Raw genomic sequence first — 13,573 nt, forward strand, 5'->3', positions numbered from 1 at the left:
TTCCCAACAATTTAAGCTGAAGTCTTTGAATTGGGCCTATTTGGCCCTGGCTGTCCTGGTTTGAGTCACATGATCATTGTTGAACCATTCTCTCTGGTCATGGTGGATTAAATGAATTGACTAAATTTGTTCAGTTTACTCCAAAGGCTCCAAGTGGGTCATTCCCACCCAAATAGTTCACCTGGGAACTTGGGTGGGCCTGGAAGCAACCAACCAGTGTCCATTGCCTTCCTCCTTGCTTGACTATAGTAGATAAGTTTGTTGTTGCTGTTGTTGCTCAGTTTTTGAACTGGGGATTTGTCTCTTCCATTTTACTTCAGCCTTCTCATTGTCTTAAGAACAAGTGATTTAAAAAATGGATCCAGACTTTGTATAATTGTTTCATATTATAGCTTGTTTTCTCTAGAAAACTAATCAGAAAATAAAGGAATAAAGTAGATTCGTAGCATCTGTATATTCATTCAGAACTGTTAATGATTTGTGTCCTTTTTTTTATCTTCCTTAGGTTCAAAACTGGTCAAATCAATGGCGATTTGCTGATATACCACGTCTTGCTGACTTTAAAGCCATATTATGCAAAGCCATATGAAATTGTAGTGGACCTTACCCATACTGGGCCTAGCAATCGCTTTAAAACAGACTTTCTCTCCAAGTGGTTTGTAGTTTTTCCTGGCTTTGCTTATGATAATGTCTCTGCAGTATATATCTATAACTGTAACTCCTGGGTCAGGGAATATACCAAGTATCATGAGCGGCTGCTGACTGGCCTCAAAGGCAGCAAAAGACTCATTTTCATAGACTGTCCTGGGAAACTGGCTGAGCACATTGAGCATGAACAGCAGAAACTACCCGCTGCCACTTTGGCTTTAGAAGAGGACCTGAAGGTTTTCCACAATGCTCTCAAGCTAGCTCACAAAGACACCAAGGTGTCTATTAAAGTAAGTTTCACTGCCTGTTAGGTAAGTGATTTATTGCCTTGCTTGACTAACCAGCCAATCTACTAGCTTTCCCAGGGTCCCTGTAGTACTGTATAGCAAATGTGAAGTAAGTGCAGATGGAGGAAAACCAAGCTTTCTATCTTCATGGAGGTCCTGCAGAAGGCTGGAGAGGTTACACTTACTATAATTTCCGGGTTGGATTGGAGGCAGGAGAGTAGTGTGGAGTGGGCGGTTTGCTGCATATCTGTCAAATGGCAGGAATATGTGAGGAGTGGGAACTACCTATTGAGAGTTCTTTTGATTATTACATGCTTTTTAGCAGAGGATGAACATGAACCTTCAGGATAAAATTTGTAATTATCCATAGGATCTCAAGCTTTTAAAAACTAAAAAATTTTTTCTGATATTTTCAGTCTCTTTTGATAGCACTTATCACAATTATTATTGAACCTGTTTGAATATATAATGGTGGTAACTCTTCTTTAAATGGCAAACATGGTATTTTGTTTGGTTGGTTGGTTTTTGAAACCTCTCAGATTTCTACATAATGAAATTTAATCCTTTTCCACTCTACCCTCTTGCTACCATTTTCCAGGTTGGTTCTACTGCTGTTCAAGTGACCTCAGCAGAGCGAACAAAAGTCCTGGGGCAATCAGTCTTTCTAAATGATATCTATTATGCCTCAGAAATTGAAGAGATCTGCCTAGTGGACGAGAATCAGTTCACCTTAACTATCGCAAACCAGGGCACACCACTCACCTTCATGCACCAGGAGTGTGATGCCATTGTTCAGTCTATCATTCACATCCGGACACGTTGGGAGCTGTCACAACCCGACTCTATTCCCCAGCACACCAAGATTCGGCCAAAAGACGTCCCTGGGACACTACTCAATATTGCATTACTTAATTTAGGCAGTTCAGACCCTAGTTTACGGTAGGTGTTTTAAAAACTCATTTCAATCTTATTTAAGGTTTGTTGGTTTTAAAATGAGATCAATTAATAAACTTTTAAGGCAGCCTCGACCTTAAACTATATATTATTAGCAAGCATTCTAAGTAGGTAAACCAGTATGCCGTCATCAGGTTCACACATAGACTATGTAAATCTGAATAGTTGAACCAGTGTTCTTTCAACTTTCATCTGAAACATAATAACATGGCCATTTTGGTGGGGTGTTTTTGTTTGTTTTTCTTTTTAAAAAAAGTTTTTTCTTTTCTTAAGCCTACTTCTAAATAAAATTTCTCCTTTTCTGAGTTCTCTAATTTTTCCCATATTTAAAAGTACATCACTATTCAGCTCCCTTACAGTCAAATAAGATTATCATTATTTGAAAAGGAAGGCTTAATGTTCAGTAATTCAGTAACATTACATAGTTTCCACGACTGTGTAATTTTAACAAAATTCTTGAAAGAAAGCATAAGACAAATACAGGTGTCAGATGAGCAGAGTTATAATTGGATATGGTTAGGCTTAGTATCTAAATGAATGGGGAAAGGACAGGTCCTATGGCGTCAGGAGTTCTGGTTTAAATCTAGACCTGCTGATCTGTATGACTTTGGTCAAGGTACTGAAGTTCTGCAAACGAGCTCTAGTTTCCTCTTTTTAAAAATAAAGGTAACCCTGCCTTCCTGTAAACTTACAAAAGTTTAATAAATGTGTGGTAGTAGAGCATAGCATCTAGCAAATAGTTTGTGCTTAACAAATATTTCCTCCCAATTCCCCCCCACCCCCCCGCTACCTTTTCCCCTCTCTGCCAGTGTCTCCACACCACTTCCCTCTTCTGCCCCTCTCCTTTTCATGTTAAGATAATTTTTTGCCCCAAGTACCTTGGGACTATCAAGTTTTTACAGATATAAATTCTTGGCTTTGGAAAATCTTCCCTAGGGTATAATATAGCCCAGGTTTTTTAGAATTCCAAATTCTCCCTAATTTAAGAGGAAAAGAAATAAAGCAAGATTTCTTTACCTGGACGGTCCTCATGGGGTCCATGAATTCCCAGAAAATACACACAGAATTTCACGTATGCTTACGTTTCATTATCTGAGAGGAGCCTGTGACACCTACTGCCAGTTTGAGGAATCCCAGTTCTTTATAGCTGTTGAAGTAACAGAGTGAAAGTCACTGTCAAAATAGCATCAGTCAGAATTCCCTGGAGTTAATAAAAGATACACAAACTTAGAAACCATGATATTAATGTTTTCATTTTAGGAAAATGGAGCTATGTCTGTCTTGAATTTCTAGTTCAGAATTCCTCATAGAAGAGTGCTAGCAGACTTCTAACAGTTATTAGCTTGAATGAACCTGTATCCTTCTCTTGTGGAATAAACCAAACTGACAGCTTCTGCTTTTTGCTGAAGCCTATCGTTCAGACAAAAAGCCTTGAGGCTGACTTATATTTCAGTGGCTCTTTCCCCTGTGTGGTTATTACGTAAATATATTAGCATGATGAAAGTTCAAAGGTAAGGAAAACCTGAAATTTACTGAGCAAACCATTTGTTTTGCTGGATAGGGGAGAAAAATCTAAATCTAAAAATTGAGTTTTTTGAGCAGTCTCCTAAATTGTTTAAGTATATTTTTAGACATTTATAGGGAAGACTTTGGTTCTGATGGAACCTGGATATATATTACGGTTTGCATGTTCTTTATTTTTTTTAATTCAGTGCTTTTATGTATAATAGTAGGAGTTCATTTAAGGAAAAAATGGCACGTGGGGGGAGGTACTTAATTATATTAAAAAATTGTTTGACCTCTAGTTTGTAGTATAAATTGTAGGACGCCTAGAAAGAAATTTGGTAGATTCTAATGAAAGATTTTAGCATTCTAATTTTATAAGGGCCATCTCATTTCTTGTGCTCCTGGTTATAACTGAATCTAGTGAGACGGGAAGCCACAATTTGAGTTTTGGCCTCACTGAAAATATGGTATGCTTTATTCTGACTTTCTTCATATTGATTGATCTTAAGACCATAAAATTCTACATTTTATATCCCAATGGAATGTCTTTTAGAAAGCCCTTATATTCACTGTTGTTAGGAGCCTCAGAGTTCTCTTCTGATTACATGGAGAATTTTCTTTTAAAAAAATATAATTGCAGGGTATTTGGGATTTACCATAGAATTACAAAATCTTATCTCTGATTGATCATAAAATTTTAAAATAGTTGATCTATGCTTGGTAACAGAATCATAAGTTGTATGTTATGAAAAATTTGAAATTATAAGAAAAAAGTTTAAAACAACTTAATTTGTGTTTTCTCCTAGGTCAGCTGCCTATAATCTTCTGTGTGCCTTAACTTGTACCTTTAATTTAAAAATTGAGGGCCAGTTACTAGAGACGTCAGGTTTATGTATCCCAGCCAACAACACCCTCTTTATTGTCTCTATTAGTAAGACCCTGGCAGCCAATGAGCCACACCTCACCTTAGAATTTTTGGAAGAGTGTATTTCTGGATTTAGCAAATCTAGTAAGTAATGATTTTTTTTTTTAAATACTAACAACGATTCTAAGAAGATTCAAAGACAGTCCTTTCATTTGAAAATTTGCCAATGAAATCTTTAGTATATTTCAACTTCTTATTTTTATTTTTTGTCTTACTGAAGAAACTTCATAGTAGATCACATTGAGAAATCCACAAAAATTTTGGCAATAGATGCACAGTGGGAAGATTTTGATATCTTCTGTGTCTCTGCACCACTTACAAAGTGTTTTTCATACCGTGTTTCAGATTAGCGTATTTCTCTTAGCAGGTTATTTCCAAATGTGTAAAATATCCTTGTTGTCTCCTTGATTTTAGGGAAGTAGTCATTTTCTCTTTACTTCAGGTTGACTTTGAACTGTGATTTTATTGTTTATGTATAGTTCATGGAGAATGCAGTGGCACAAAATACAAGGTCCAGAGTCAACTCCTGAATTGGCTTTCATAAATGTAAATTTAATATCTATTCTTTATGTCTATCCATCTTCAGACCCTGTAGTAATATAAATGTGCTCTTCTCCCAGCTTATTTCCTGACATTTTCTTCTCTTCCCTTTCTCTCTCCATAATACATAAAACTTTTTAATACACTCAAACACATTTCTTGACTTTTCTATGTTAATTGAAATCTTTGGAAATTCAGTAAGACCAGATCACTGTGTATTTTTACAACAAGAGATGTAGGGTTATAACTCTAAAAAGAAAACATGTAAAACTGACAAAACAAGACAGGTATAAAGCTTTATTAAAAAAATATTAACAAAGGTTTGAGTGAATGGACACATGTATTGTGTTCCTGGATGAACAGTTCTTACCAGATTATTATAATTCAATTCAGTCCCTTCAAAATAGCTGTGAGAGTTGAGGATTAAGAATGAGGTAGAGCTTTAAATGATTATGCTATGCATTTCACTTGAAAATACAATAGCTAAGAAAATATTGAAAGGAAAGAAAAACTGAGAGGGGCTTATAGTCAAAGGTAAGGATTTTCCAGTAGTTAAGTATGGATGTGTGAGAGTTGGACCATCAAGAAAACTGAACGCTGAAGAATTCATGCTTTTGACTGTGGTGTTGGAGAAGACTCTTGAGAGTCCCCTGGACTGCAAGGAGATCAAACCAATCAATCCTAAAGGAAATCAGTCCTGAATATTCATTGGACGGACTGATGCCAAAGCTGAAGCTCCAATACTTTGGCCACCTAATGCGAAGAACTGACTCATTAGAAAAGACCATGATGCTGGGAAAGATTGAAGGCGGGAGGAGAAGGGGAGGACAGAGGATGAGATAATTGAACGGCATCACCAACTCAATGGACCTGAGTTTGAGCAGCTCCAGGGGTTGGTGATGGACAGGGAGGCCTGGTGTGCTGCAGTCCATGGGGTTGCAAAGAGTAGGACACAACTGAGTGACTGAACTGAACAGTAATTAAAATGAGTATTCAAAAATCAGCAATCAGATCACTTTAAGATAAGCATATTGATAAAGAAGTAACACAGACTAATAGGGGGAAGATTAAATCACTTCAGAAATGAGGCTGAGAAATGAATCAAGTTAGGTCTTCATCTTAACCCCAAACCACAAGATGATGCCCAAATAAGTTCTAACTATTTTTAAGAATTGAATATAAAAACTGGAACCATTTAAGAAAGAGGAATAATATTTAACTGCTCTCTGGGTGAGTAAGGACTTATGAAGCAAAAAAAGTAATAGATTGAAACAAAGGAAATGGTGAAAGTTCACTAACAAATTTGAAGAAATGCAAACCGAAAGAATTGTTGTTCAGTCACTCAGTCATGTCCAACTCTTTGCAACCCCATGGACTGCAGCACGCCAGGTCTCCCTGTCCTTCACCATCTCCCGAAGCCTGCTCAAACTCGTGTCCATCAATTTGGTGATGCCATCCAACCATCTCATCCTCTGTTATCCCCTTCTCTTCCTGCCTTCAGTCTTTCCCAGCATCAGGGACTTTTTTAATGAGTCAGTTCTTCACATCAGGTGGCCAAAGTCTCGGAGCTTCACCTTCAGCATCAGTCCTTCCAATGAATATTCAGGACTGATTTCTTTTAGGATTGATTGGTTTGATCTCCTTCCAGTCCAAGGGACTCTCAAGAGTCTTCTCCAACACCACAGTTATAGAACCACCAGCTCTTTAGTGCTTAGCCTTATTTATGGTCCAACTCTCACATCCATACTTGACTACTGGAAAAACCATAGCTTTGACTATATGGACCTATGTTGGCAAAGAAAGATTACAAAAAAATTCAGTGTTGATGTCTTTGGAATTGTGAACAGGTGCAACTTTTCTAGAAAGTAGTTTGGACATGGATATGGAGAAGCTTAAGGATGTTTACAGCTTTGGGGACTCATAATTCCTAAAGAGTTTATCCTAAGGAATTAATGTCCATATGTTTATCATAGCATTATTTTTTATTTAGTTTTTTAAAATTCAGGTGTATCTTATTATCAATAAAGTGCCAAAATCTTAAATAAACAATTTGATTAATTTTTACAGCATCCAGAAATTTCCTCTCAGGCAATCCATTCCCTCACCCACAGTAACCACTGTTATCACCTCTGTTGCCAGAGATTTATTTTACATACTTTTGTGCTTCACTTAACATTACTTACAATAGCCAAATGCTGAAGCAGTCTAAAAGTAAACCCTGAAGAATCAATTACATTATTCTTCTATGTAATATTCATATCAAGAAATAATATGAGGCCATTAAAAATGTTTTTGGTACAGAATTTCAATTTGGGAAGATGAAAATGTTCTGGAATGGATGGTGGTGATGTATGCACAGCAGTGTGAATATACTTAATTCCTGTGAACTGTACACTTTAAAATGGCAGGTTTTATGCTATATATATATATACATATATATATAAACATGATTAAAAAATGCTTTGGGTACTCTTGGTGAAGTTATATAGAGAAATCTTTGCATTAATTGTATCTTTTTGTAAGTCTGGAGTTACTTCAAAATAAAAAGTTACAAGATGTCCTTCCTTGGAAAATTTTTAATGTTGAGTAAATCTCAACATACTGTGTACAGAAACCAACACAATGTTGTAAAGCAGTTATCCTCCAATTAAAAATAAATTAAAAAAAAACATACTCTGTGTATAGCATAACCCTAATTTTTTTTAAATGAGAAAAAAGTGAGAAAAGTTTTAACTAGAAGAGAAGCTATTAAAAGGGAGAAAAATAAGATAAAACTTTTCAAAAATTGGCTTAATGATTTTGGAGATTACTTTCTTTAAGGCTTGTTCTCTTTCTTCATCTCTGTCTTCAGTAATACATTTGCCAAGTCTCTTTTCTCCAGACCTGATTCTAGGTATGGTCTTTACCTTTTACCGTTTTTCCTCCCAATCTTTTATTTTGAAATAACTGTTGATGTCATTTTCATGGACCATCTGTGCTAATAATGTAATTTTTTCCCCCAGGTATTGAATTGAAACACCTTTGTTTGGAGTACATGACTCCATGGCTATCAAATCTAGTACGTTTTTGTAAGCACAACGATGATGCCAAGCGACAGAGAGTTACTGCAATTCTTGATAAGCTGATAACAATGACCATAAACGAGAAACAGATGTATCCATCTATTCAAGCAAAAATATGGGGGAGCCTTGGGCAGGTATTGAGTTTGCTCAAATATTTATCTAGTACCTCCTTGGTGCAGATATTTATCTGATACCCACATTGTGCAAAGCACTGCACTAGGGCTATAGCTATAGAAAAGACAGTCCCCTTTTTCAAAAAGCATGCCAGACACCCACCTAATCCTTGATCCACTTCAGAACTATAGGAGTCTGTGTCTCAGAGCCAGAGAAAAACTAATTATTCTAGCACTCTTCTCCATAGCATTATTATAGTCGCCCCACAGAATCCTTGATGTGCAGAGCGCACAGGTGTTGAGAGCCAACTGTACTGTGCCATCTCTTAAGTGAGGGACTTTGATATCTGCAGGGGGTCCTGGAACTAATCTCCACGGACACCAAGGGACAGCTGCATGTAGAATTTAACTGTGAAAATCTGATATTGTTTCTGATAAGCAGTACATTACAGTATATTCCAGTATCCTGTATACCACAGGTGTCAGTAAATGTTTGCTAATGATGTTATTTGGGCCTCCTGCTCTCACTTATAGTTCTATTTTAAGAATGCCAATATTAAAATAGTATAATGTAATTTCTATCTGACACGAATTATGCTCCCATTTCTTCAAACTAATCACTTAAGGAGGCAATACCCTTATTCAGATAATGCTGCAAGTCCTCCACATTATTTTAAATGACCTTGGAGCCAGTTTTGTAGCTCTACAAAACATTTCAGTACTTGATGTCATTTCTTATATTTTAAAATAATTGTACTTTATACTGCTGATACAGTATTCTCTTAGAGAACAGAGGTGCTTTAAAAGTGAGTGAAAATAATATATGTAGAGATTTAAAATTTTTGAATACCAGTCTCTGAAGGAATTGAGTGACTGTTCTCATCCTTTTCTGGATATTTTATGATAAATTTCTGACAAGTCTCTAAATAAAACCTAGTGTTTTGGAGGCCTCAGGTAAAACAGAATTTTCATGTTGATTGGACTGCTCCTTGAATTATTTTTAAGTTAAAAATTAAGTTGGTAGAATGGCTAAAACATAAATTAATCTTTCCCTCTTCCACTAGATTACAGACCTCCTTGATGTTGTACTAGACAGTTTCATCAAAACCAGTGCAACGGGTGGCTTGGGATCAATAAAGGCTGAGGTGATGGCAGATACCGCTGTAGCTTTGGCTTCTGGAAATGTGAAATTGGTTTCAAGCAAGGTAATCACTTCTCCTTTGCCTTCTGGGCTATAGTTTGATATATCTGTCTTTTTATCAGGAGGTTTTTTGTTTTATAAAAGTCATTTTAAAAAAATTTTTTGTGATAAAACTTTTTAGCTCCCATTTTTTAAAAAAAATTTTGCTTCTTTGCAGGTTATTGGAAGGATGTGCAAAATAATTGACAAGACATGCCTATCTCCAACTCCTACTTTAGAGCAACATCTTATGTGGGATGACATTGCCATTCTGGCTCGATACATGCTAATGCTGTCCTTCAACAATTCCCTCGACGTGGCAGCTCATCTCCCCTACCTCTTCCACGTTGTTACTTTCTTAGTAGCCACAGGGCCACTCTCCTTAAGAGCTTCCACACATGGATTGGTCATTAACATCATTCACTCTCTGTGTACTTGTTCACAGCTTCATTTTAGTGGTAAGTTCCAGGAATGCAGTGTGTGTTTTTACCAAGTCCTTTCCCCATTTTACACCACCTGACTAGCCTAGATTACCTATTTATTTATTAATATTACAATGCCTTCACACCAAGCTGCTTATTTAGATCTATAGTAATGACATGAAATACAATCAAAAAGAAAAACAATGAATTACTTTCATTCCATCTCAAGCCACAGCTGAGATGTTCTATGCACATTTTTCATGGAAACTCTAGTAGTTATCACCTAAGCTAAAAACTCAGCACTGGTTGACAGTGTTGCTTTCCTAGTACGAATTTGTAGATAGGGAGTTAATTGATGAGCATGAAGCTAATGTATCCAGAGGGTTGATCTAGGGAGCACTGTTAGGTAATTTGATATGATATTCAAATTTTATAAATTCATAATAAAATATGTGACACTTCAGAAATTTTTAAAAATTGTATCTTTAAAGTCTTTACTTGTTCCTTTTCTCTTTTACAGAAGAGACCAAGCAAGTTTTGAGACTCAGCTTGACAGAGTTCTCATTACCCAAATTTTACCTGCTGTTTGGCATTAGCAAAGTCAAGTCAGCTGCTGTCATCGCCTTCCGCTCCAGCTACCGGGACAGGTCATTCTCTCCTGGCTCCTATGAGAGGGAGACTTTTGCTTTGACATCCTTGGAAACAGTCACAGAGGCTTTGTTGGAGATCATGGAGGTATAGAAGGCAAAATGATAAGAAGCTAAACTCATTTTTAAAAATCCACTGGTACTATATAGAAGAAATACTGTTTTATTCTGTTTTGTACCTAATGCTTAAATAAAAACATTCCCACAGAATGTGTTTAGAATCTTTCTAGAAACATTTATACACATAAATATATTCAGAGTATCTTTTTTTTAGGCATGTATGAGAGATATTCCAACATGCAAGTGGCTGGACCAATGGACAGAACTAGCGCAAAGGTATGTCCCAAATTTAAGTTGCAAAAGTATGTATACTGTTGAAAAGATAGATATTACTGCATAATTGATATTTTAAATAATTATTCTATGTATTTATATGTATATGTATAAACACAAAGGTTTTCATAAGCTCTTTGAATTTTTTAATTGCAGATTTGCATTCCAGTATAACCCATCCCTGCAACCAAGAGCTCTTGTTGTCTTTGGCTGTATTAGCAAACGAGTATCTCATGGGCAGATAAAGCAGATTATCCGTATTCTCAGCAAGGTACTTCCCCTCTCTTCCCAAATATTTGTGGTTCCCAAGTTGTAAAGTATATCTTGAATTTTTCTAAGGGACATTTAAATTTGAATTTAATAAAATATCTTGTATGTTGTTTATTGAATCTTTGAAAATGGATTTTGATTATTTATTATAATTCTTTGAAGTGAAGCCTCTCTAGAGAATATATCTTAAAAAAATTAAGTATTTCTTTTGGCAGAAGGTACTTAATATTTTATTATAAGCATTTAACTAGATGGTAAGACGAGCCTTACCTTTCTAAGGTGGCTCAGTGGTAAAGAATCTACATGCAACGCAGGAGAGGCGGGTTTGATCCCGGATGGAGAAGATCCCCTGGAGAAGGAAATGGCAACTCACTCCAGTATTCTTATCTGGGAAATCCAATGGACTGAGAAGCCTGGTGGGCTACAGTCCATGGGGTCGCAAAGAGTCAGACACGACTTAGCGACTGAACAACAACAACAAAGACTAGCCGTATATAAAATTATGTAATTTGTAATTGCTATAATAATGCCTGAGTTACTATATTAGAATATAATATAGAAATACTTTTTTAAAAGATTCCAAATGTGCTTACTAGCTACCAAGATCACCACAGCATTGGAAATAATTCTCACACTTATTAAATAAGGAATTGTTCCTGAAATAATTCTGAAATTCAGTTTAGGAGTAAATGTTTTGTTTCAATGAAAGTAACATAAAGAATTCTGTTTCTCTAAAAGGCTCTTGAGAGTTGCTTAAAAGGACCTGATACTTACAACAGTCAAGTTCTGATAGAAGCTACAGTAATAGCACTAACCAAATTACAACCACTTCTTAATAAGGTAATTACTGTGTAGAAAATGAGTGCATTTATTTTGGGTGTTGGTGTTAAATGTTATTTTCTTTCAAAGAGTTCAGAAAATAAGATGGATAGAGAAATTATAAAGAAAAAGCTATAGTTAAAGTAGAACGTCTTACCTTAAAATTCAGTTGTTGTATTTACATTAGAGGAAGAATAAGCATGGAGGGTACGTTCTTAAGTGCTTGGGTATTGTCTGATCAGTGCTTAAAGGAAAGATGGATATATATTCTTAATTCTTTCATCCAGCTGAGCATCTGCTATGTGCCAAGTACTGTTTTAGGTGCTAGAGATATAATACTGAACAAAGCCAATAAAATTATCTGCCTTCATGGAACTTTTATCCCGGAATGAATGTGAAAGTTGAGGAGTGGCTAGATAATAAAGTAATTAAAATACATGATACGTTAGTTGGTGATCACTATTGTGGAGAAATGTAAAGCTGCTGTAAAGCACACCTGATAATTAAAGGAGTTTGGGTGCTAAGTGAAGATAATGTTTAAAGGGAATAAGATAATAATAGCCACTGTTTTAGGATGGTCTGAGCTCATCTCAGCTTTGTGACCTCAGGCAGGTCATCTGTATAACACCTGGACATTATGTTTCCACATTAATAAATGGACTAAGTAATGGCATAGTATTATCTTCCAACTCTTAACGTTGTATTCTGTGAATTGAGTACAAAGATATGCCAGATTGAGAGAGATTACAGAGAAATAAAGACCTGTATGTTCCTGGTATTGAGCTATATGTTCTACAAACAATCTAAAATGGCCAAATTGGGGTTCTTTTGATATTCCAAAATTGATATTTTTGTGTGCACAGTTAGAAAAAGATGCTGTGCATTGCTAACTACACAAGGTCAAACTGAATAGACTGCGTCTGGCCCAGATGCTTTTTGTCTTCTAGCTCTTCTGCCTCCTGCTTCTCACCTTTCCCCAGCAAAGGAGGATAAAAAAAAATCAGAAGTGATTATAGCTCCCTTAAGGAGAAGCTTATTACAGGGAGAAATTAATTGTCCTCGATGCTTACCTATATACCCTGGATCTAAACAGAACTTAGGGCTTTAGCTAAGGAATTTCCCAAGCCCAGTCAGGATCCATTGGGATTTGTTAAGGAATTTTAATTGACCATCTGGACCTAAGAGCCCAGGTTTTCAGATCTGTATCAACTAATGCAGCTGTTAATTTCTGAAAGCAAAACAAGGGAATGACTAGAGAAAGCAGGGTGAAAATACCCCTTAAAGGACTTTGAATCACATAGTCCAGAAGCTTGCACCAAATACAAGGAATTAGCTCAGAAATTACTCAAACCTATCTCAGAGCTTTCTCCAAAAACCGTAAGTGGACAAAGATTCAACAGTGCAAGCAAAGATCAGATGAATCAATCCAAACTATTCTGGAAGATTGGGGGAAAAAAGTTTTAAGCAATATTCTGGCTTGACATTTGAATCATTCTCTAACAACTAAAATGATCCTTTTGCTTAACTCCACCTTTAAAGAAGGCTTAGATGAAGATTTAGCTACTCTTGTCAAAAAGACAGTCTAGGTTGGTCTGAGTTACACACAAAACACTCTTGTTACACTGGCTGATCAACTTTTCAAAACCATTAAAAAAAGGGGGGGGTATCTATGAAAATTATGAACCTTTAATTGCACCACTTTATTACCCAATGCCAGTAGAAAATTAACTGACCCCCAACCAATTTAATCCTCAAAACAGTAGAGAAAGCTTGAAGGAAAAAAAATCTCTCTTTAGAATTCTTGTCCTGAGGGAAATAACTCCTACTAGGAGAACTTGATTTTTGCTCCCTGTGCCTTGAGATCCGG

At 36.1% G+C, this 13,573-nt stretch overlaps 1 protein-coding gene across 3 annotated transcripts in view; it reads left to right on the forward strand.

Annotated features, from left to right (window-relative positions):
• Positions 1 to 13,573, forward strand: part of NF1 (neurofibromin 1) — a 238,244-nt gene that overhangs the window by 193,092 nt on the left and 31,579 nt on the right. For all 3 annotated transcript variants that reach the window (XM_081579690.1, XM_081579691.1, XM_081579692.1), the window contains exons 37-46: positions 506 to 938; positions 1,534 to 1,874; positions 4,202 to 4,404; positions 7,863 to 8,056; positions 9,100 to 9,240; positions 9,394 to 9,673; positions 10,158 to 10,372; positions 10,559 to 10,620; positions 10,774 to 10,888; positions 11,626 to 11,727. In XM_081579690.1, coding sequence (XP_081435816.1) covers positions 506 to 938; positions 1,534 to 1,874; positions 4,202 to 4,404; positions 7,863 to 8,056; positions 9,100 to 9,240; positions 9,394 to 9,673; positions 10,158 to 10,372; positions 10,559 to 10,620; positions 10,774 to 10,888; positions 11,626 to 11,727 — 2,086 coding nt within the window. The remainder of the gene's footprint in view (positions 1 to 505; positions 939 to 1,533; positions 1,875 to 4,201; positions 4,405 to 7,862; positions 8,057 to 9,099; positions 9,241 to 9,393; positions 9,674 to 10,157; positions 10,373 to 10,558; positions 10,621 to 10,773; positions 10,889 to 11,625; positions 11,728 to 13,573) is intronic.

This window comes from Giraffa tippelskirchi, chromosome 3 (genome assembly GCF_054371585.1).
Source record: "Giraffa tippelskirchi isolate mGirTip1 chromosome 3, T2T-mGirTip1v1.2.pri, whole genome shotgun sequence".
Lineage (NCBI taxonomy): Eukaryota > Metazoa > Chordata > Mammalia > Artiodactyla > Giraffidae > Giraffa > Giraffa tippelskirchi.